Genomic DNA, 21,579 nt, shown 5'->3' on the forward strand with positions numbered 1-21,579 from the left:
AGGCCGTCTTGGAGGCATACACGGCCATGGGCAAACCTATTCCTGAGGGGATTCATGCTCATGCGGTCAGAGCCATGGCTGTCGTGTTTCAGAGACATGCTTCTTGGGATGGCACAGGCTTTTCTGCTGCCCCGGCCTCTGATGCCAAGAAGCAGTGACGTCAGGGTCGCGGAAAACAGCTCACCTGTGGGGGCCATTTGGCTCTATTCCAGGACGCCTGTAAGCATCACTTCTGCAACCCGTGGATCCTCTCTGTATTCTCCACGGGCTTCAGTCTTCCTCTGCCTCTTCCATCCTCTCCTCCTTTTTCAGGAGTGTTCCCCGGCTCTTTTTACGGGCGACCCTTTCGCTCTTGGAGATGCAGGTGATCGTACTGGGTCCTCTTGTAGACAGTGTCTTCGGTTACTATTCCAGTATTTTTGCGGTACCCAAGAACAACCAGGCTGGCCAGAGGGTAGTCCTAGACCAGTCATTTCTGAATCTGTCTTTACCGCTGGAACGCTTCAAGATGGTTACTCCTGCGCACATAGCAGAGTCTCTGTGAAGGGGACTGGATTTGTTCCCTGGACCTCAAGAATGCCTACCTGCATGTACCCATATATCAACCTCATCTGAAGTTTCTGCTGTTCACGATTGTCATACCACTTTCAGTACAAGGTGCTGCCCTTCGACCTGAACTCAGCCCCTCGTGTCTTCACGAAGTTGATAAACGCAGTGGCGGGTTTTATCTGCTTGGAGGGCCATCATCTATAACCTTACTTGGACGACTGGCTGGCTGGTAAGGGCAGGACCACCCAAAGGGTGGTGCACTCCTGCCAGAGACTGGCAGATAACCTTCATCGGCTGGAGTTTTCCCTCAACCAGAGAAAGTTGTCCATCTCAGGAACTGGTCTTCCTAGGGGTGCGTTGGCACACCACCTTTCAGTGGGTGTTTCCTACGCCAAGTGGCTTCTGTCCCTCCGCAATGCGGTTGGGAATTTTCTGGTCAACACTACCACCTCGGCATGGTGGTTCCAGCACATTCTAGGCCTGATGGCTTCTGTTCTCACTTTACAGCACGCCTGCCTTAAGAGGAGGAGCCTCCAGCTCCACCTGGTAGCCAATTGGGATCAGGAGACGGGGTCTCAGTCGGACAGAATCCCTATACCTCCGCTCTTTCTGTCCAATCTTCGCTGGTGGCTGATGGATGGCAATGTTTCAGTGGGAGCCCCTTTCACCCAACCGGAGCATACTCTGGTGGTGACGACAGACTCCTCCCTTTCAGGTTGGGGGGCTTCTCTGGAGGGCTATGCGATTCATGGAGCATGATCCAGGACGGAAGCCCTCCTAATTGCTTGAGCTCAGGGCAGTGGGCCTGGCCCTCAAGGCATTTCCTTCATCAGGGACAAGTCGGTTCTGGCCAGGAAGGACAATTCTACTACAATGTTTTACCTGAACAAGCAGGATGGCACCCTTTCCCACCTCCTCTGCATGGAGGTGGTTTCGATCTGGGAATGGGCCCTGATGGAGGGGAAGCAGATCAGCTGAGTCGCTTCACCACCTACGAGTGGGAGTTGCACAACAACTCCTTGTTGCCCCGGTTCCAGTGCTGGGAGTTTGCAGACCTGGATTTGTTTGCATCTCCTCTGAATGCCAAGTGCCCCCAGTTTTGCCTCATGGGCAGGTCGTGGGTCACTGGGAGACGTCTTCCAGATCTGTTGGCACGGCCATAGGTGCCACGCACCCACCCCACTCCTCCAGCGGACCCTCCAAGTTCTGGTCCTCCGTAGGCAGCATCCTCATCCTGGTTGACCCCACTGGCCTGCAAGGACCTGGTTTTCGGATCTACTGCAGTTGTGCTCCCGGGGTCCCGTCCATCTTCCAATGCCCAGCAGGGATTTCCTGACACAGCAAGTTGGGGCAGTGGAACATCCAGACTTGGCCAAACTGGCACTTGCGGCCTGGTTCCACGCTCAATAGTCGGATGACAACTGGGACATAATTCAGCAGGCCAGGAAGCCCTGGACTCGGTCCCAGTATAAGAGTAAATGGACTAGGTTCTGGCATTGGGCTCGTGACAAGGGTCTGGACCCTGTCCTCTGGATGACATACTGCTTTTTCAGAGCAACTGGCTCATTCTGGAGTTCAGGTGGCTATATGCCGCACTTATCTGGCGGGCATTTGGGCTTACAAGCATTCTCCTGAGCATGTGTTGTCTGCTGCCAACCCGGTGGTTAAGGCCCACCTTAAGGGGTTATCTAGGCTTTTTCTGCAAGTGCATAGGACACACCTAGTCTGGGACCTCAGTGTGGTGCTTGCAGCTTTGCAGAGAAGCCTTTTGAGCTGATGGCCTCTCTGGACATCTGCTTGGTGACACTAAAGTCAGTTTTACAGGTGGCTTTCACCTCTGCGTGCAGGGTTAGTGAGCTGCAGGTGTTGTCCTTGTGCAAGCCCTTCACCATGTTTCACAACAAGGTCATCTTGCGCACTCACCCAAACTTCTTGCCCATGGTGGTCTCTCCATGTCATCTGAATCAAGAGATCTGGCTGGAGTTGTTCATCCCAAACCCGCAGGCAGAGGCCAGGGAGGGCCCAGCATTTCTTGGAACTCAAAAGGGTCCTCATGTTTGATCTCTCTCGGATGAAATCCTTCAGGAAGTCTGAGACGTTGTTTGTGACTTTTGGGGGCTCCTCCACGGCTCTCAGGCTTCCAAGGTTTCCATCGCCCGTTGGATGGTTCAGGCCATCTTAGAAGCATACACGGCCATGGGCAAACCTATTCCTGAGGGGATTCATGCTCATGCGGTCAGAGCCATGGCTGTCGCGTTTCAGAGGCATGCGTCTGGGTATGTCATCAGCAACGTGGCTACTTGGCCACTCCGTCAGCCTTCTGGGAGCACTACTCACTGGACACCAGCTCTAAGAGTTTGGTCAGGTGGTTCTGAAGAACCTTTTTGCTTTGTCCTAAACATGACGTTGTCACAGCTCCACCCTATGGTCTTGTTCGGTGGAATCGCTCGCAAGGATGGAGGAAAAGGGACGGGACGTATGAGTAATTAAAGTTACTCTCTGTAGTGACTAGAGTATTCCTCCATACGTCCCACCCGCCTTCCCCCGCTAGTATGCCAGTGGAGTAGCCCAGTATCTAAGCATCCGATGTGTTCAAAGGGGACTGAGGTGAGGCACCTGGGGGGGGCCTCGGCAGGGCGTTCCCAAGCCTGAGGCCGTACACCTACGTGCTATACTAAATTTAAAGGAGTAGCTCAATTTTTCGCTGCCAAATGTTCTGGTACTGTCCCCATGTTGGGGGACGCCCAGAAGGATGGAGGAAAGGGGGCTATGGGCTACCAGTACTCTAGTCACTACGGTGAGTACGTTTAATTATTTTAAAGAAGTTGATTTCTGGTGGATACATTTGAGGCATCCGAGGACCAAGTTTTACAAAGTGAGATATGCACCAGGCCTATTTGTGTAGCAAGGTTGCAAACAGCTGTTAATTCCGCATCCTAAAATGTTTTTTCTCCAGCATTGGGTCTGGCATGGATTCACATGCTCATGAATATGCCCTGTCATCCGGCTGGGAATCCTCAGTGAAAGAAAAAACAGTTTCATCTTCCCTTAAACTGTATTTCTCCTATAAACCAATGACCATTCTCTCCATAAGCCCCTCCTCTGGCAGCCATCTTCAGATTTGTACCGCACGCTTCAGTGTTGGGAGTCCTCGAGTTTGCTCTCAGAGCTATTTGTAAGTTTTTTTGTGTTTTTGACAGAAACTTTTCCATTTTTGTTTCTGAAAAGGCTCTGTGCTCTTTACTTCATCTGCCGACAGCGGGGATCCTTGTCGTCGAAGTTTCGCGCCCCTCAAGGGCAAAGATCGTCGAAGATTCTACAAGGCCTTTGGGCCTACTTTGCGCCCTCCGACCATGACGGAGGAGAAGGAGGGGAAGGCCCCTCTTCAGGCTCTGCACCAAATGCGGGCTGCGGAACGTGATTGTGGAGGACAAGCACCTGCATTGCCTCTACTACCTGCACCCGGACCACAAGGAGGTAGAGTGTGAGATATGACTCTGTTTCTCCAAAAAGTCAATGAAGGACAGGCATAGTAGGCTGACTGCATGGCTTTACGCCAAGACCTCTGACCCGTGCTCCGAGCAGGGTCATGCCTCACCCAGGACTGGCCGGTCCGAGGAGCGGTCTTCTAAGTCCCTTGAGGACACCTCATCTGTGGGGGCCCAAGATAAGGCCAAGAGCCGCAATTCCGAGTCCACCGGCTTCGCTGCGGAAGCAGATCCCAAAGTGGATAGGGCGCGGTCTGCATCACCCTGCGCCTCCATTGCCAGCGGACATTCAAGCGTCTCTTCGAAGAGGAAGTCATCTACCACGGCTAAATTACATAGAAATCTGAGAAGCCGCAGATGGGGGAGAAGAGATCATGGCGGTGCCCCTTCGGGACGATATTTGGGATGAGGGCCTGGACCTCATGAAGAATCCTTGCACCACTCCAGCCAAACTGGATAGGCTGGAAAAGAATTATAGGGTGCCAGACTCTGCACCCGAGTGCCTCGGGTCGCAGCCATCGCCGGATTCGGTGGGATTGGCGGCCACGAGGAAACGATAGGCTAACTCGTCCTCTTCTTCAGTCCCTCTGGTCAGCGAGCGGGAAAAGAATGGATGCCATGGGAAAGAAGATGATTTACACTGCAGCGTTCAATATCAATGCAGCCAGTGCACTGGCAAACCTGGCCAGGTACAAGCTGGGAAAGATTCTGGAGTTTATCCCAGACGATAAGAAGATTGAGGCAATCACTGTCTTCCAGGAAGGGGAAGTGGCGTCTGATCACGCCATCACAGTGGCAGCTGACAAATGGGGGAACGGTGTCTGCCTTCATCACCAAGGTTGGATGAAAGCCATGAATTTCCTTCAGGAGGTTGAGGCGAATGTGCTGGGCATGCGCTTCGACCGAGAGAAACTGTTTGGGAAGGTCATTGATGAGTCCCTCCAGGCCATCAAAGCGGATACAGAGACGGCCCATACCATGGGCACTCGCCAGCAGCACCACGCTTCTTTTTGCTCCTACAGGGGAAAGTTGGGCAGGTCTTCCAAAGGTTTCTTAGCATTGTAGTGACAGCATCACTGTCGCCTCCAAGGCAGGACGCCGGCCCTGAAGCAAGACTGAACCGGCCATGATATCGGGCCTCCACTCGTGCACCCCGGTGGGAGGCCGGCTGACTGGGTTCGCCAGCGAGTGGAGAAAGATCACCACCAACAGATGGGTGATGGACGCTCTTGCCCAAGGACGCACCCTGGAGTTTCAACGCAGGAGTCCTCGGATCCCTCCGGTTACCCATCGGGAGCAGCCCATCCCTCGGCTCCTGGAAGAGGTACAGGCCATCCTGCAAAAAGGGGCAATGGAGCTAGTTCCCCAAGGGCTCGGGGGTGCCGGAGTCTATTCCAGATAGTTTCAGGGGATTGGAGGCCCTTCCTAGACCTACGGCGTACAAACAAATATCTAAAGTCCCAATAATTCAGGATGGTCACTTTGCAGCACATGCTCGGCCAACTGAAAAAGGAGACTTCTTGACGTCGTTGGACCTGGATGACGCCTATTTCCACGTCCCCATTCACAAGAAGCATTGAAGGTTACTACGTTTCATGGTGCAGGGACAGCACTACCAGTTCAAGGCCTACCTTTTTGGCTTGAATTCAGCCCCAAGTGTGTTCACGAAATGCCTGTACCAGTGGCGGCTCATGTACATCTACTGGGCATACACGTACACCTGTACGTGGATAACTGGCTGATTTTTGCAAAAGCTCGCGGGAGCTGGGCAACGGACATATGGAGGCGACCGTCCCGCTACTAATGGATCTGGGATTCTCCGTCAACTTTCCAAAGTCCTGCTTAATGCCATCACAGAACGGGCTGTTCCTAGGTGCCACACTCAATACGGTGTCTTGCCTGGTGTCGCCCTCGGAGTAGAGGATAGAAGCCATTCTAGGAAAGGTGCAACGGCTGTTGGCGATGAAGATGGCCACGTTGCGGGCCAGCAAGTCGTTACTGGGCATGATGTTGTCCTGCATCTACCTCGTCCAGGTCTGCAGGTTGCAAGTGCAACCCCTTCTGGAATTCCAGGATGCCCGCTCAACGGCGAGTTCCATTGGGTGATAGTATGGTGCGGCTTTCGCTCCAACATCGCCCAAGGCACAGGATTTCAATGCCCACCATACCAGGAGATGGTCACCACGGATGCTTCTGGGGAGCACACACCAGAGGCTGCACGCCAGATGCCTGTGGCTACCAGAGGAGAAGGGTCTTCATATCAACATCCTAGAGCTACGGGCCGTGTTCTGGGCCCTAAAGTCATCCCTACCGTCTCCGAAAGGCAACGTGGTGAGCAGTGGCGGCCGGTTCCATAGAGCGGGAGGGCACCGCCCTCCCATCCAGGGCCCCCACCAGGTGTGCGATTGCAAACGGTGTGTTCCACTAGTAAAGTTGTGCAGAACAGATTCAGAAGAACTTCTGATTCTATTCTGTTCTGCCAACTTCTGCATTTGTAAGCAGCGCAAAGCTGCGTTGACGAATTTGTGTAATAAATAAATATCTGCAGTGCTGTCTTCATGATGGGCCAGCTGCCACAGGGGCGCGTCCCGTTTTACGCAGCTTTTTCCTGCAGTAAAGTGCATGGAGCTCGTAGCTCCACGCACTTTATGTAAACCCATCAAACTAAAAGGCTGGCGGGGCTCTAGAGGAGAGGCCCCGCCAGTACTAATGTGTGCGCAAACAGCGCTCCATTAGGAAGATTCTATTGCGTCTCATCTGACCTGACCTTAGCAACAGAATGTCATTGGCTGCTTTCCAGCCAATGACATTTGAGTGTGGGGGGTGGGGTGATGGGCTTACAGTGCTGCCACCTTCACTTTGTCTCAGGAAATCGAGCTGGTAGTGACTGTGTAGAAGAGCTGCCCAGAGAACAGCAGAGGCTAGGGCCCATGTGCACAGGCCTACCTTGCCAAAGTTGCCAACCCTCCGGACCGCCACCGCCGGTAAGTAAAGTTAAATAACTTAGCTTGCCCTGGCTTCATGGACAGCCTTCAATCATTCTCCAGAGCCCTGCCCTGCAGAATGCAGGGCCTAGTTATTGGACCATGGACAACAGTCTAGGCCAGACCGTGTAGTCCCATCGACACTCGGCTGGTGTGAACTCGGCACTTGGGTGAGAGAGAGACCAGCTGAGCGTCGATGCAGCAGGGCCTACCCTGACCTGGCTCTGCTGCTCCTGTGGTCTGTGTTCATCACTCACTGCTCTCATATTTGTATAGCACTGCACCTCCTGCCATATGTAACGGCATCGAAGCACTCTGATCACTGACATATAGAGAAGTGCTGTTATGTCCTAGAGTTTGATGTGGAATAAAACGTGTGCAGTTTTTATAGACGCATTCACCGAATTGAAGCAATTCGTGGTTTCTAAATTTGCGTTTACCCTTCCTGGCAACATGCCTAGAATATTTTGGGTAAAATCGTGCAGTGTTTCTCTGTGTGTTGGTTTTTACTAGCACTACTTTCCAGGCACACTTTGAGTAAGTCATGAGTACTCGGGTACATGTGTACAGGTGACTTATGGTTTGTTTAAAGAGCATGATGATTTATTATGCAGGCTGTTATTGAGTGCACTTGGCCTTTTCTGGGTCACGGGGCGCGGGGGAGGACGAGGGAGGCAACCGTGTATGCACAGAAGCATACCAAAGTCTAGGTGTTCTGGCCGAACTAACAACCGACCAGGGGTGGACGGGTCTACAGGGACCTCTGGCGATTTCCCGTCGGCCTCTACACCATGGTCTTTTTTTTTTGTGGGTAACCTGCTTTTCTGCTCCTCTTAGCATTTCTCCCACATACCGATCCCTTCTTTCTAACCCCTATATCCCATACATCCATACGAAGTAAATAATGTGTTATAAAGCACCACTCTTAACAAATATTATGTCTCTGTTTTAATGCTTTACTAGTTTTGAATCCCTATATAGAGGCAAAACTGGTCAAAAATCATTATTTGGACAGATTTATTCAGAAATGTCTTGCGGGAGTTCCGCTCAAACACTGCTTAGTCGGGCCACTTTATCAGGGATTTCTAGTGCCGCTTTTGGTGCTCATTCCACCCCTGCAACCGACACCCCTCTGCTCTGTCCCAGTACATCTTTCTTTCTTTCTTTCTTTGTTTAGGTCCATAGATATCCCATGGGTTGCGGAAAAGGAAAGGGGAACATTGTCATCCATAATTGGTGGTTTACTCTCCCCTGCAAAGGACACTTCAACAGGCTTAAAGCTACTCCTCCGACCGGCCAGCAATCGTGTTTTTTCTTGGCTTAACCTGTCTTTTCAGGGTAAATATGGAATACAAATAACTTCGGGTCAGTGGCCATCTCTCTTAAAAATGGGTTTCTCACATGCTGGGCGCACTGTTTGCTAAATGCTGCGCTTTCAGTTTAATATGAAACAATGAAAAGGCATTTCCATAGTGAAACACGTTTCTTAATCTTAAATACACCATTTGATTTCTTTAATCCGTGCTTGCTTATTTTTGTGGTATGACACAGACAACAATCCTGCCATTCTAGTGCCCCGTCCGTTCAGCATTTTATCCCAGAGCATACTTTACATTTTTTGGCTTATCAAGCTGCTCAATAAAATGAAATGCTTCTATTGTTCTGGCAAAACATATTGGGAAACTACTGGATATTATATATCATTACTGGATATCTATATAATTTCTTTATGCATACACCACAGAACCCATTTTTCAAAATGTTTCTCGGGGAAGAACGACCCCCACGCACACCCCTTGATGTGCGTTGGGCTCGCTCCAAAATTCGCCAGGAGAAATTTACGCCCCACCACCTTTCGAAGTCACCAGCCTCCAATGGTGGTGAGGATCTTTATGGACAACACCACCATCATGTTCTACATCAAGGAGCAGGAGGGCACTCGATCCCCGGCACTCTCCAAAGAAGCTCAGGACTTGTGGCACTGGGCTATTGGACAGGGGATGTTCCAATCCCCTATCCACCTGGCGGGAGTCAAGAACACCATTGCAGACTCCCTCAGCAGGTAGCTGCGCTCCTGCCACGAGTGGGAGCTTCATCAGGATCAGTTGGACTGCCTCTTGGTCAAGTAGGGCAGGCCCCAGATAGATCAGTTTGTGACAGCGTCGAACTCAAGTGCCAGAGATTTGCCAGCAGGTTCCACAAGCCCAGGAGTCTGGCGGACGCCTTCTCCTTCCTGTGGGACGGGCTGTTCCTGTACGTGTTCCCTCCGTTCCCTCTCCTGCTAAGAGTCATCAACACACTCTTACATGGACCGTGTCCATGTAAGATGATACTCATCGCCCTGGCAGGGCCGCTGCAGATTTGGTATTCAGACCTTCACATCCTGTCGGCGTCGCCGCTGGTCAACCTACCAGTGGTTCCGGATCTTCTCAGAGAAGGAAACGCAATCCTGCATCACGACGCTGAATCTCTGAACCTGGGGGCTTGGCTACTCCAGCCCTAAAGTTTGGAGGATATGAGTTGCCTGTGAACTGCATGGAGGTCCTCGCCAGGGCATCATTGACTTTGAAGTGCTACTGTCATCAGTCGATGCGTTTAGCTGCGTGGTGCCGATCTCTGAAAATTTTCCCTCTGTCCTTCCATACTTGCTATCCTTGGCCAAGCCCAGACAGGCGCACACCTCTGTCAAGGTACATCTGTCGGCTATCTCCCACTACACCAGATCCCAAGGAAGATCTTCACTTCTCATTGACTCATCAAGGAGTTTCTCCAAGGACCTTTTCTATCCGTCCCGCCGGCCAAGGTTCCTGCTTCGGCGTGGGAACTCAACGTAGTTCTGACGAGGCTCATGGGCGGGGGGGCCCTTCGAGCCTATGCATCAGGCCCCTCTTGAGTTCCTCTGGTGGAAATCTGTTTTCCTGCTGGCCATCACCTCTGCCAGAAGGGTAGGTGAGGGCCAGGCCCTATCCTGCAAGCAATCATACATGGCTTTCCACGAATAGAGGGTGGTGCTGCATACGCACCCCTCGTTCATGCCGAAGGTTCCGTCAGAATTCCACCTCAATGAGCCTCTGGTGTTACCTGATTTTTTCTGAAACCTTAGTCACCGGCAGACAAGGCCTTGCATTCACTGGACGTTGCTCATGCCCTGAAATTTTTTGTTACACGCACAAAGAGATTTCGGAAGACTTCAGAGCTGTCCCTGAACTTTGGTCCTGTGAATCATGGGAAAGCCTTGTCCAAGGCTTCAATTTCAAGGTGGCTCTCCGGCTGCATCACACACTGTCATCGGTTGGCGAACCGACCGCTACTCGGCCGTCCGAGAGCCCACTCCACCAGAGTGATCGCTGCAATGACAGTGTTCCTGTCTGGTGTGCCCCTGCTGGACATTTGCAGGGCTGCTACATGGAGGTCCACGCACACCTTCATGAAATTCTACTGCGTCAACAGGGATTCGCAGGAGGAGTCCAGAGTCTGCCAAGCAGTGCTGCGCAACCTGTTCACTTGAGGTGAGACTGTTCTGGAGGTAAGAATGTATTGCTTCTGTTGAACCTTGTCACCTTCCGTGGTTGTGTAATGTTGTACTGCTATGTATTCGTTATTCATGAGCATGTGCATCCATGCCAGACCCCATGCTGGAGAAGGTTTAAGTAAGTTACCTGTACCAGTTGTTCTCCGGCATGGGTCTGGCATGGATTCATATGCTAACCATCTCTCCGCCCCCTCTGGGTCTCTTCTTGGTCAAACTGTCACTTAACATGCTTACCAAATCTGAAGATGACTGCCAGAGGAGGGGCTTAAGGAAGGACTGTCATTGATGGGGGCAGTATGAGCCAGAGGACAGTGATTAGTTTATAGGAGAAATACAGTTTTTAAGTGAAAGTTTTTTCTTTTACCAAGGATTCCCAGCCTGACTGGGAATACTCATGAGCATGTGACTCCATGCAAGACCCATGCTGGAGAACAATAATTACAGGTAAGTAACTTAAACCTTTCATGCTGCTATTCAAGTCCCATAATAAATCGCAGGAATGCCCAACTTTGTTATTCATAGATGGATAAGAATTGTATAGATTTAACTTTTAATGTGTCCTATTGTTTTTTTGTAGAAAGGGTTTAGTGGAAAAAGGCAGTTTAAAAGATAGCAAATGAGACATCCAGAGCAAAAGGTAATTTTAAATTAGCTTTTATCTTTTACTCTATCCCTTGTAGCTTTACTTTTTACATTATATACCTGACGTATGTGCCTTTTGTTTCACAGAAGGGAAGGGAGATGAGTAATTTGTGTTGCAGTGGTAAATACAACTAGAAGTGGGTTGTGGGAAACCACCTAAACCATTTCATTCTCGGGACGTGGATCATGGTCTTCTCTTTTTTAATCCTTCTAATTCTTTTTCTTCTCCATGTTTAGTTGAGAAAGTCAAAAAGACTTTCAGATTCTTCAGACTTGGGAGCACAGATGAATGAAACTGTTGAAGCCACGGACATAATCGCAATATGCTGTCCAAAGTACAAAGATCGGCCACAGATTGCAAAAGTTATGAAAAAAACAAACCATGGTTACAGTATTCAATGGATGGCAGGTTCCTACAGTGGAGTTTGGGCTGAGGCAAAACGGCGTGATGGACGAAAACTGGTGCCTTGGGTAGATTCAATTAAGGAATCTGACATTATTTACAAGAAAATTGTTCTAACGAGTGCTAACAAGCTGAGTAATAAAGTTGTTCAGACTTTACGGACTCTATATTCAGCCAAGGATGGAACTTCCAGCTAATGAACTTGTACATTCAGCCAAATTTACAGGATTTGAGAACAGAAAAAACACTTGCAATCTCAATATTCTGGCAAAACGTCATTGGTTTAATGACGTGTAAGAATGGACCCTGGGGCACAGGGAAAAAAGAAGGAAAATGTTTAGTAAACATTTTTGTGTGGGAGCTCCCTTCGCTGTTGTGCAGCAGAAACTTCTCAGTTCATTTTTACTCCCACTTGTATTATAGTTTAACAAAAAAATGTTTATATCTTGGGGAAAAAACTGTTTTAAATAAACAAGTGAATGTTCGAAATTAGTCTGTTAATGTTCTTAATAAAGTGTTCTTGGAGTTTAACCTAGCAGCGGATGGCTTTCTTTAGCTTAGCCGAATTTCCAGGAAAGCATTGTTTTTCCAGGCTGTAAAATGGTTGAATCTCCTGGATCTATATATAATTTATTCTGTTGAAAAAAGCATGCAGTATCTTTTGACCTATCTGCAGGAGGAGTTTTTGTAAATGTAGATTTTAATGTATTAGGTCACCCTGAAATAATACAAGAAAAGGGATCCCCAGCAAATCTGGCGGAACGAATACTGCAATAAATTTTTTTACTTCTTTGTTACTGGTCTGTTTCCATTTGAATTTCTTATTGTACAGATATGTTTAAAATCAAATGATATTATTTTAGTCCTTTTTGTAAAGTTTACTATATTGTTTTCAAAATGGAGCATAAAATATTGTTTATAAAATTTGTATAGTCTGACTTCTTATTAATTGGTATCTTCACCCATTTGAAGGTTGCAAGCAAACTCCAGGGTTTTATTGTATTCTGCAATATTTAGTATTGATTATATATGATTTAGCACTGTGCCAAACACATTTTCAAGACTACATTTTGATATAAAAAGAGACTACAGTTTATTCCTTGTATGCTTCAATTTCTTTCCATTTTTTTAATGATTTTGGTCAGTAGTGTAAAATTGTGAGAGTAAACAGCAGGGGTTTCTAACGCTGGCATATGTTTCTTTCTGAGTTACATTGGCAGAGGTTGGCATTAGATTGAAATGTGCGCCTGAGATGCAAGACAACTTCCAATAGCAATTGCCTCAGTGTGCTGCTTATCGTAACAAATTAACATTGTATCACTGTTGCTTGTTTATAAAAATCTATTTTATACTGTTTAGGTTAATTGGTTAATACTGCTAATATTTATTGTAAAATGTTTTTTAATATGGTTGCTTCTATATAATTTAGTACAGGTCATGGGGCATTTTACAGACCCCTGAAAGCTCATTTAAATAGTCTTGTATTACAACCCACATTGTCTAGTGTACAGCAGTTAATGATATGCAAATGTGTTCTACCGTTTACCTTTTTCTTATCATTCCTTTTTGTTTATGAATGGCAATGGTACTTGATATCTGCAACTAATGTAAAATAATACCATACTTCAGTACCTGAATTATTTTGGTTTTCCCCTTTATGGAAACACATTGTTTCAAGCTTTTATTGTAATAGCCTATAATTGGGAAAATCAAAACTTTAGGCATTGCACAATTCTTTGCTGAAAATTGAATCAGTTTCAATGTCCTGATGTAGAACAAACATAATATTGTTTGGAATAATTGTTACTAAAATGTTTGTTCATGGTATCTGAGTTAAAGTTGAGTTCTGTTTAATTTTGTATTTGTGCATATGGTTTGAAAAAACTTAACACAACATAATGAACAGACATAAATCAACAAGATACATATCCACTTAATAATCAACGTTTCTAAAAGTTCATTGTATAAAATAGGCTACGTATTCGACATTTTGTCATAGTAAAACCCTACAAAACACTGAAATGTAGGACACAGACAAAATAAAGAAAAACAAACGGTCATTAAACGACGCTTGTACAAATTCTAATACCTATGAAAATAGATTATGCAGAGTATACATTCTCACTCAAGAGAGTGGATCGCTGTTCAGCTTTGCACCGGGGCTAAAATCAGCTAACTTAAACTCCCATTTAGTAGTCTACCCCCAAATATTTTCACTAATGCTGGTTTCATCAGAATAGACAAAATGCTTATTTTTTTTATTTAGTGTTTGGTTTACTACAGACCTTTAATGTTCATTTCAAAATCCAAAATAAAAACAAGACAGAACATACTAAAATGTCCGATAAGTTTCTTTCCCAGGCTTATTCATGCAAGGAAAATTCTGATTGGAAGCGAAAAAACAGAACTTATTTAATTTTCCTTCCTTGATCCAAAAATGTTATTTGAATAGATCAGAGTTTGGGATCTAAGCGATACACAGGTGGCTACCATATTCACGCTCCTTCAAATAAACTGTAAAAGACAAGAACATCAAATTTGGCCGTGATTTATACTGTAAGGCTGGGAATGGGAATTATAACGACATGGTGAAAATTATCCTATTCTGTTCTCCCAATAAGAGCAGATTCCACCGTTGTACTGCCTCCAGTGTTAAAGGGCCACCTGTACTGCCTCCAGTGTTAAAGGGCCACCTGTCAAGCTCTCCCGATATTTGTTTCTTATAGTGGTCAAGCTTGGACATTCAATTATCAGGTGTCTTGATGTTTCAATTTGCACAGAATCCTTGCAACAGCAGCGAGTCACAGGTTGACCCTTCAGAAGATTTTGTTAGCCTAAGACTTAACACATAGGAAAGAGGTTGAGTCTTAGTCTCAAGAAAAGGTCTCTGAACCTCAGCAGGGAAAAGTCACTAGGTAGCAAAGTAGTTGGTTTATTGAGCGTCTTTCATCCAAACAATTAATTGCTAATTTGTATAGAGCTTTCTTTTCTTGAGTTTCTATCCAGTCGTTCCACTGTATTTTATTTCTTATTTTTTTTTTCTTTATCTGACGAGCGTTCGACTTTAGGACTTCTGCTACAGATCCAAGTGATTGAATCCAGCCTCTACATTTGGTTTCCATGAGTCCAACAACCCATTTTGGGTACCGGCCTTGTTTGTTCTCCGAATATCTACAGGCAAGAGATCATCGTCTAGTATTGTTTTCCGATAAAGTTACAGAGATTTCCACAGCACCTTGGTCTGTAGGGACTGAAGTGCCAATTCATACCTTATCAAAGCTTTTGGAAAGAGGGAGGCAGACGCAGCACTTTCCTCCAGAAGATGGCTTCCAAGATATCCCAAATATTCCAGGCTAGATTAAGGGCGGTTTCCGCTCCATAAGTGATGATTGGAGTCACCTTCTGTAGATAGAAAGTGACTACCGTAAGCATAGAACATTTCCTGTACTTCTTGTGCAGGATCAGCCCTTGACACACCAATCTCTCACACTAGTTATTAGGGCTACTTCCCACTCATGTTCTCTAATACTTGAGCTCACCTGAACTCTGTGGTATTTTAGTGAGTGGACTTGATCTAATTTATTAAGCCCCAAGAATAAAGAAAACTTCCCTTTCGTGTTCCCATGTTGGTCACAAAGACTCATAATTTGGGTTTTTAAAACATTTATTTTCAAGTCGTTTTCTGAAATATAAGACTCAAGTTTCGCAACCAATTTTTATATTTTTGCTTCCTTTTTTTGATTAATGGAAAATCAGTGAGGAAAACGAACGCCAACCAGTTCTTTATTATATATGTGGTCGTTCCTGGAATTTATTTTAGGTCTGGTCATGTGAGAAGCTTTAAAAAATTTGCTCGCTTCAGAATCGGGCCGTCCACTGTTCTCAAGAGGCGTTTGATCACTACAGAATATAGATCCGATTCTAAAGGGATTGGAGAGGAGTACAGTTTGCGAGCTTTTGATTAGATCCCCTCTGGGTGGATTTTGCTCTGGTCCTCTCTCCTCAGTCTTTAGGGTTAAATTACGTGTTTAGTCCAATGCCATAAAGGAATTCCCTCGTGAAGCTATTAGTACGTCCCAATAAACTGCTTTGTGTACTATGTCTGGGGAACAAGCTTCTTCCTCCTCAGTGTCACCATAGTAAATATCCTGGATAGATTCCTCTTCAGCATCAAACTGGAAAGCCATATCGCCCTTCTCATCCTCTGACATATAAATACAGAGGTTCAGCAAGTTGTTCCTACATTCAAGTTCAGGGTCATTCAATTGCCTGGGCTCAGGGCTTTCCCATTCTGGTTGATTAGGGATATTCTTTCTAAAAGAGCCCTTTTCCTTCTCATTTATAGAGCATAACAGATTTACCTGGAGAGTTCTCAAGTTTCGTAGGAAAGCTCTTGAGCCATTTGTTTTAGGCTTGTACCCACAAGGTCTATTTTTAGCTTTTTTTCTGTTGGCCCCCTGCTTCTTTGGGTCAACATTTCAGGCTATCAAGCAAAGGCAAGTTCTTTTTGCAATTATCCCCCTCAGTAGTTTCAGTTCCAAGCTCCGTTGTTCGGGCCATCCCCTGCCCCACATGAGAGGGTTGATCCACAGGCGGTTCACATGTTAGTATATTGTGATTGTGAGGTACCCCTTGATCAGACAGTAGGTCTGTTGGTGGTTGGATCGGTAGTGTAATACCCACTAAACAATTTCTCTGAGGAGATGATCTAGGTTGACTGGAGATTTGTGATTCAAGATTTCTTATAGGAAGGTCTCTGGTATTTCGCTCACGGCCCACTACTGAGGGATGCTCTTTTGAGGAGGATTTTACTGGCTGTGGGGCCCTCAGAATACATACAGCCACGCCCCACAGATGGGTCATCAGAAGTAGGTTCTAGTAGGCTTAGGGGAGCGCACGTTCCTTGGCGGGAGAGTTTCTTCATTCAAGAATTGAGGTCATCATAGTTATCACGTTGGTCACCTCTCGCCAAATCGAACAAGCGTGCCTGCCACTGGGCTGATGCTTCTACCTCGGTCTAGTCACGATTTAATTGTTGACATTAATGTTTCTACAAAGATCTACTTTGAGTGAACCATTGCCAGTAGTGTCGACTGGTCCCTTAGTGCATCACTTATTACTTCATCATGCATTCGGGCAATATAGTTTGGCAAACCTCATCTCCATCTATCCTTAGTTGCCCACCTACTCGGATGACTCTTATAATAAAGCATCTGTCATCCAAACTGCTGGAAGGTCAACCAGGATGTAGGAGCCGCTCCATAGGTGATGTACCTTCAAGAATAGAGACCGGCACAGAAGGAAGGGGCAAAAAGTCTCTTGGAGGCTGGATGGCAAAAGAAAGCTGGAGGGTCGAGCTAGGGATCTGGATTGATGTTGAACTTTCCCCATCACAGGCTCTCACTTTAGGTAGCAGACTGCCAGCCAAGATTGTGTCCGTAGAGATTGTGGTGGTCGAAGGGGCAGGAGGTGCAGCCTTATTGGGAGGTTGTACAACATGTTTTGGTTGATTACCAAAAAAAATCATTCCGTCTCTTTTGGTTGTTGATTAGGGACTGAATTTTCACTATATCATGAGATAGATGGGCCGCCAACTCAGAACGCCTTCTTGGACTCTTACCCATCCTTGTAACTTGGAGACCTCTGTGTGTGGTTTAGGGGGGCAAGGGACCACTCCCAGTTTAGGTGAATCTTCTTGTTCAGACATTTGGCTCCACCGGCTGGAAGTCTGTCTCCGTTCCAAAATGGCTATCGACGCTAGGAGCAGGGCACCCCTTTCCAGACGACTGTTAGATATCGCCTTAATCCCGAAAGTGAGGCCAGAGAGATAGCGGGATGGGAATTTAATGGGAGGCGACTAGCATGGTTTTGAACAGTTACCAACTTCTCTGGTTCTACATGTGTTTGCGTTTATTTGGTTTGGGACGTAATTGAGGAGGCGGGCTGGATAGGTGCTGCATTCTGTGTTATAAGGGAATTATTACCAGTCATTGTGGCAACCGGAGGGAGCCCACCAATGGACACCGTAAACATGGCCGACCCACTTATTGCCTTTCCAATCAAGGCAGCATCCACATTCTCTGCTGAGAAGTCAAGACTTGACCCCCACAAATCTTCTGTGGCAGTGATAGGGTTCACAGTATTCAGTGTTCATCTCTGTGACCATAGCACAGCATGCTGGAGGTTGTAACTTTTTTAGTGCTCACCTCAGCTTCTTGGGACAGCTTCTATTTCGTGATGGGCCTCCGGGTGCGAAGATGGATCGACACCATCTCTGGTGCTGGTGTAGCCTCAAGCCCTCTCGTTCTCAGGAACAGTAAAGTCCATGTAGCCGACTCACTGCCGTTCAAACTCCGAATTAACTCTGCTCCAACGCTCGCGCCAGGGCTTCACGCCCTGCTGGCCTTTTTTTATGGGATGATGTCACGTTAAAGGCACATCACCCAATTCGAGGAAACGTGAAAAAGCGAATGGAAGGAGTAGCAAACTCTTCCTCTGGCAACTCCGATTTGTCTCTGCTTCAACTCTCGCTTCTTTCTTAGATCATATGTGGCTGTACAATCAATCAAGAATTGTTTAAAGTTTTCCTGAATTTCGGTCAACCTGCAAAACCTCATTGCTTGGGTAATATTTGCGATTGGGCCCTATCCGTCTAAGATGCCCAACAGGTTGAATATAAATCTCATGAAGATCTTTCAGAATTTTGAAATGCATTTTTACAAGGGGGGGTTGTAAAGGTTTTCCCAGCAATTTGAGGTTTTGACACTCAATATATGATTACCACGGCTCAATGCGTAGTTCAAACCTTATTAAAACAAAAGATGAAGGCTGGGTGAGGCCCAGTAAGTGTCTTCACAATTTTCCTTCAGGTTGTGTTCAACATACTTTAAGTCTTGGTGTCTAAGAATATTCAGTTTTGCATATTCTGGAACTGATTGATACATTCCTCTCGCTCCTTACTGTTCTTTGAAATATCTTCCCCAGATGCAGAATGGATGCAGAATTTGTTTTTAAGCCACCTGGGAGCCTGTTGCAGCTCTGCGCCAAGTGTGCACTGCATTGTTGTTGTCAATAACACCAGATCATCAGCAGTGCGTATATGGAGGCGTCCCTGTCTCATTACCCTAGTTCTTTTTTTCCTGGCACTCAGGTGCTGCTTTGGTTATCCACCTCAGATTAACTTTTCGTGATGCTGTCTCGCCATAAAACATTGAGCATCAAGCCATGCAGAGACAGGGATGCCACTGCCCTTGTTGCCTTTGCACCAGTACTTTCTAGTTACTGAGAGAGAATCATGACACCAAGGAATGCGTTTATCAGTTGATGCACCCTAAGGCGGTGAAGAAATGAGTCGCCATGGTCTTCACTGTCATCTACAAACTGGCATTCCATCTTCGGCTGCTCAGAAAACCTTTGGGCAGTGGGCATAGTGCACTTCGACTCAGCTGTCGATCCACCTTGACTCAATGCCTGGTCGTCGGCTCTGGACATATACTGAGTCACTATGCCCCCCTACCTCAGTTCCTTTTCTCTGCACGCTCAGCACACTGGTTGAGAAGAACACTAGAATAGTAATCAACTTTTCATTCAACGTTAGTCGTTTTTGTTTGCCACAAGCTCGACCATGTCCGTGGCCCCGAGTCTCAGGTTTCAAGCACTGCAAAGACAGCAGCAAGAATGTCAGTCACTGATCCACGCAACATCTGCGTGTGGTTTCTCGACACCGGTCACAGGACCGAGAGCTAGCGCGTCATGTGATAAAATTAACCCAAAGTCGCTCAGTGAATGGGCATGAAGGTCTCAATGGGCCGACCGTCCTCCAAATCCCCGCTGCAGTCAAACATTTGGTCTTCAGAGCCCATAACAGAGTGGCCTATCCAGAAAACGAAACTGAAGACTGGAATCTGTGTAAAACTAAGAAAAGATTGCATTCCCAAAGCCATTCATAGTATTCCTCCCACAAGAAGCAGCGTTGCCACCAACACCAGCGTGACTTCGATTCTTCTTGTGAACGCGGTAAGTCCTCAGCGGGGCCGACATCCAGAGCTGCATGGGAGGAATTAGAAACCCAGATGTTGGACTTGTTTAAAAAGGCAACTGTGTGTGTGCCGGGGAGCCCCCCGCATAAAGCAGGCCTGGTAGCTCCAGCGGCGCCTGGTGACTCTGGCCCCAGAGCAAAGCCTATTCCGATGCCATCGGCGTGGACTGATCTTTCGCCTTCGGTACTTTCCCAACGCATCTCAGGCATTGGTACAGTCGACACAGAAAACCTTGTCACTGTTGACCTCAACCACTGTCGAGCAGTCTTTCGTGCCAAAATCCAGGTCCACATTTTTCAGTTCCACGCCACGTCTCTTCAGCGCCACCGACGATGACCAGGGCTGCTTCGATTCTGCATACTCTGGGGCTGGCGGAACAGGCTATTTTTTCGAGCAAACAGACCGCGTAGACTTAGCTAAGGGTTTGCACAGTGCCAGCGGACTTGACACGTCCCCGGACGTAGAGAAGCAACAAGCCCATCCTTATGGCCACATCCAATGCCAAGAACTTTGGTTGACAGGGTTGTGGATACCCTGGGATGGAATGCTCCAGGCAACCCTGTTGCAGGTTATGACCCGACAGACATATTTGATGAGGGGCCTGCCACGGAGTGGGGTATGCCCTTCAACGTGGTTATCACCTACCCTATTGCCACCTTGTGGCAGTGCCCTTGCACCATACCACCAGTCAACTCTGACCTCACCAAAAAATACCGGGCAGCAAGGGAAGACCCTTCATATATTTCTTCCCACCCAATGCCTGAGGGGTTGGTGTTACAGGCGGCCACAGTGTCAACCAGGCCAGCCAATTACACATTCAATCTTCGAACCGATGGAGAAGGCAAAAAAGTTGACGCCTTGGCGAAGATGATCTTTTCCTTAGGCATCATGGCCTTGAAGGCGGTCAATGTCTCCAGCGGTTTTGCTAAACTTTCCTTCGGTTTGTGGAAGGTCATTGAGCAGGCTGGCAAGTATATCCCCGAAGGGGAGATGCAGGGAAGGCGTCCAGCAGTTGGACGAAGGCAAGGAAGTGGCCCCTCAGTCCTTTCAGATGGGACTTGACATGGCAGACTGTGTCGGAAGATCAGTGGGATCGGCAATAGTGCTCAGGAGGCAGGCTTACCTACACTTGTCAGGGTTCTCACCCAATGTCCAGAATAAGCTTCTCGACATTGCTTTTGATGGTGAGAATCCTTTCGACTCTTTGTAGAAATTCAGAGACCAAGCTCGCTGCAAAGTCACTTGGCCTACCTGTGCAACAGCCGGCCAAGCCTACCTTTTAGTTTCTCCTCAAGGGGTAGAGGCTATCGGCGCTATGTCCCCTATGGCAGGAAGGCTCAGCTGCTGCAAGTCAGAAAGAGACATTTACCGTGCTCTGGAAATGGCAGGGGGTCCTCTAGGGGCCAGCAGACAACGGCGGGACTGCTTTGCCCCCAAAGCCACTTTGATTTCTCCTCCCACGATTCCCCGGTTGGAGGAAGGTTGGCTGAGCACTGGGCCCAGTGGTGGGAGATTACCTCAGACGCCTGGACTGTTCAGCTGGGTGGTTACTGTCTGCCCCTCTTAAAAAGGCCACCGATCAGGCCACCACAACCTCATCCATCTGAGCAGGAGCTCCAGGAAGAACTGTGATTCCTGCTTTAGAAGGGTGCCTTGGAAGAGGTACCTCCCGAGCAACGAGGGTCGGGTTGGTATTCCAGATATTTGCTGGTTCCCAAGAGGGGGTAGGAGGGTGTCTCCTTCCCATCCTGGACCACAGGGTTTTGAACAAATTCCTGAGAAAAGACAAATTCAAGATGGTGACGTTGAGAGAGATTCTCCACAGTCTCGAGTTGCAGGACTGGCTGGTGTGTCTAGATCTTCAGGAAGCATACTTTCATGTGCAGCATAGGGAAAGAATTGCCCCCTGGCATCCGGTCCCATTCTACCAGTTAGTGTCTCT

The 21,579-nt window shown here is 47.4% G+C and overlaps 1 protein-coding gene across 6 annotated transcripts in view; it reads left to right on the forward strand.

The window, feature by feature from the left end:
• NIPBL (NIPBL cohesin loading factor) overlaps positions 1-21,579 on the forward strand; it is a 2,053,700-nt gene that overhangs the window by 2,017,912 nt on the left and 14,209 nt on the right. For 5 of the 6 annotated variants that reach the window (XM_069627142.1, XM_069627145.1, XM_069627144.1 and 2 more), the window contains one exon: positions 11,433-12,694. The exons of the other annotated variant lie outside the window; for it this stretch is intronic. In XM_069627142.1, the coding sequence (XP_069483243.1) occupies positions 11,433-11,795 (363 nt within the window). In that variant the 3' untranslated portion in view covers positions 11,796-12,694. Of the gene's footprint in view, positions 1-11,432; positions 12,695-21,579 lie in introns of those variants that run through there. 6 annotated transcript variants of the gene reach the window in all.

The sequence above is a fragment of the Ambystoma mexicanum genome, chromosome 6p (assembly GCF_040938575.1).
Source record: "Ambystoma mexicanum isolate Mex_15411 chromosome 6p, UKY_AmexF1_1, whole genome shotgun sequence".
Lineage (NCBI taxonomy): Eukaryota > Metazoa > Chordata > Amphibia > Caudata > Ambystomatidae > Ambystoma > Ambystoma mexicanum.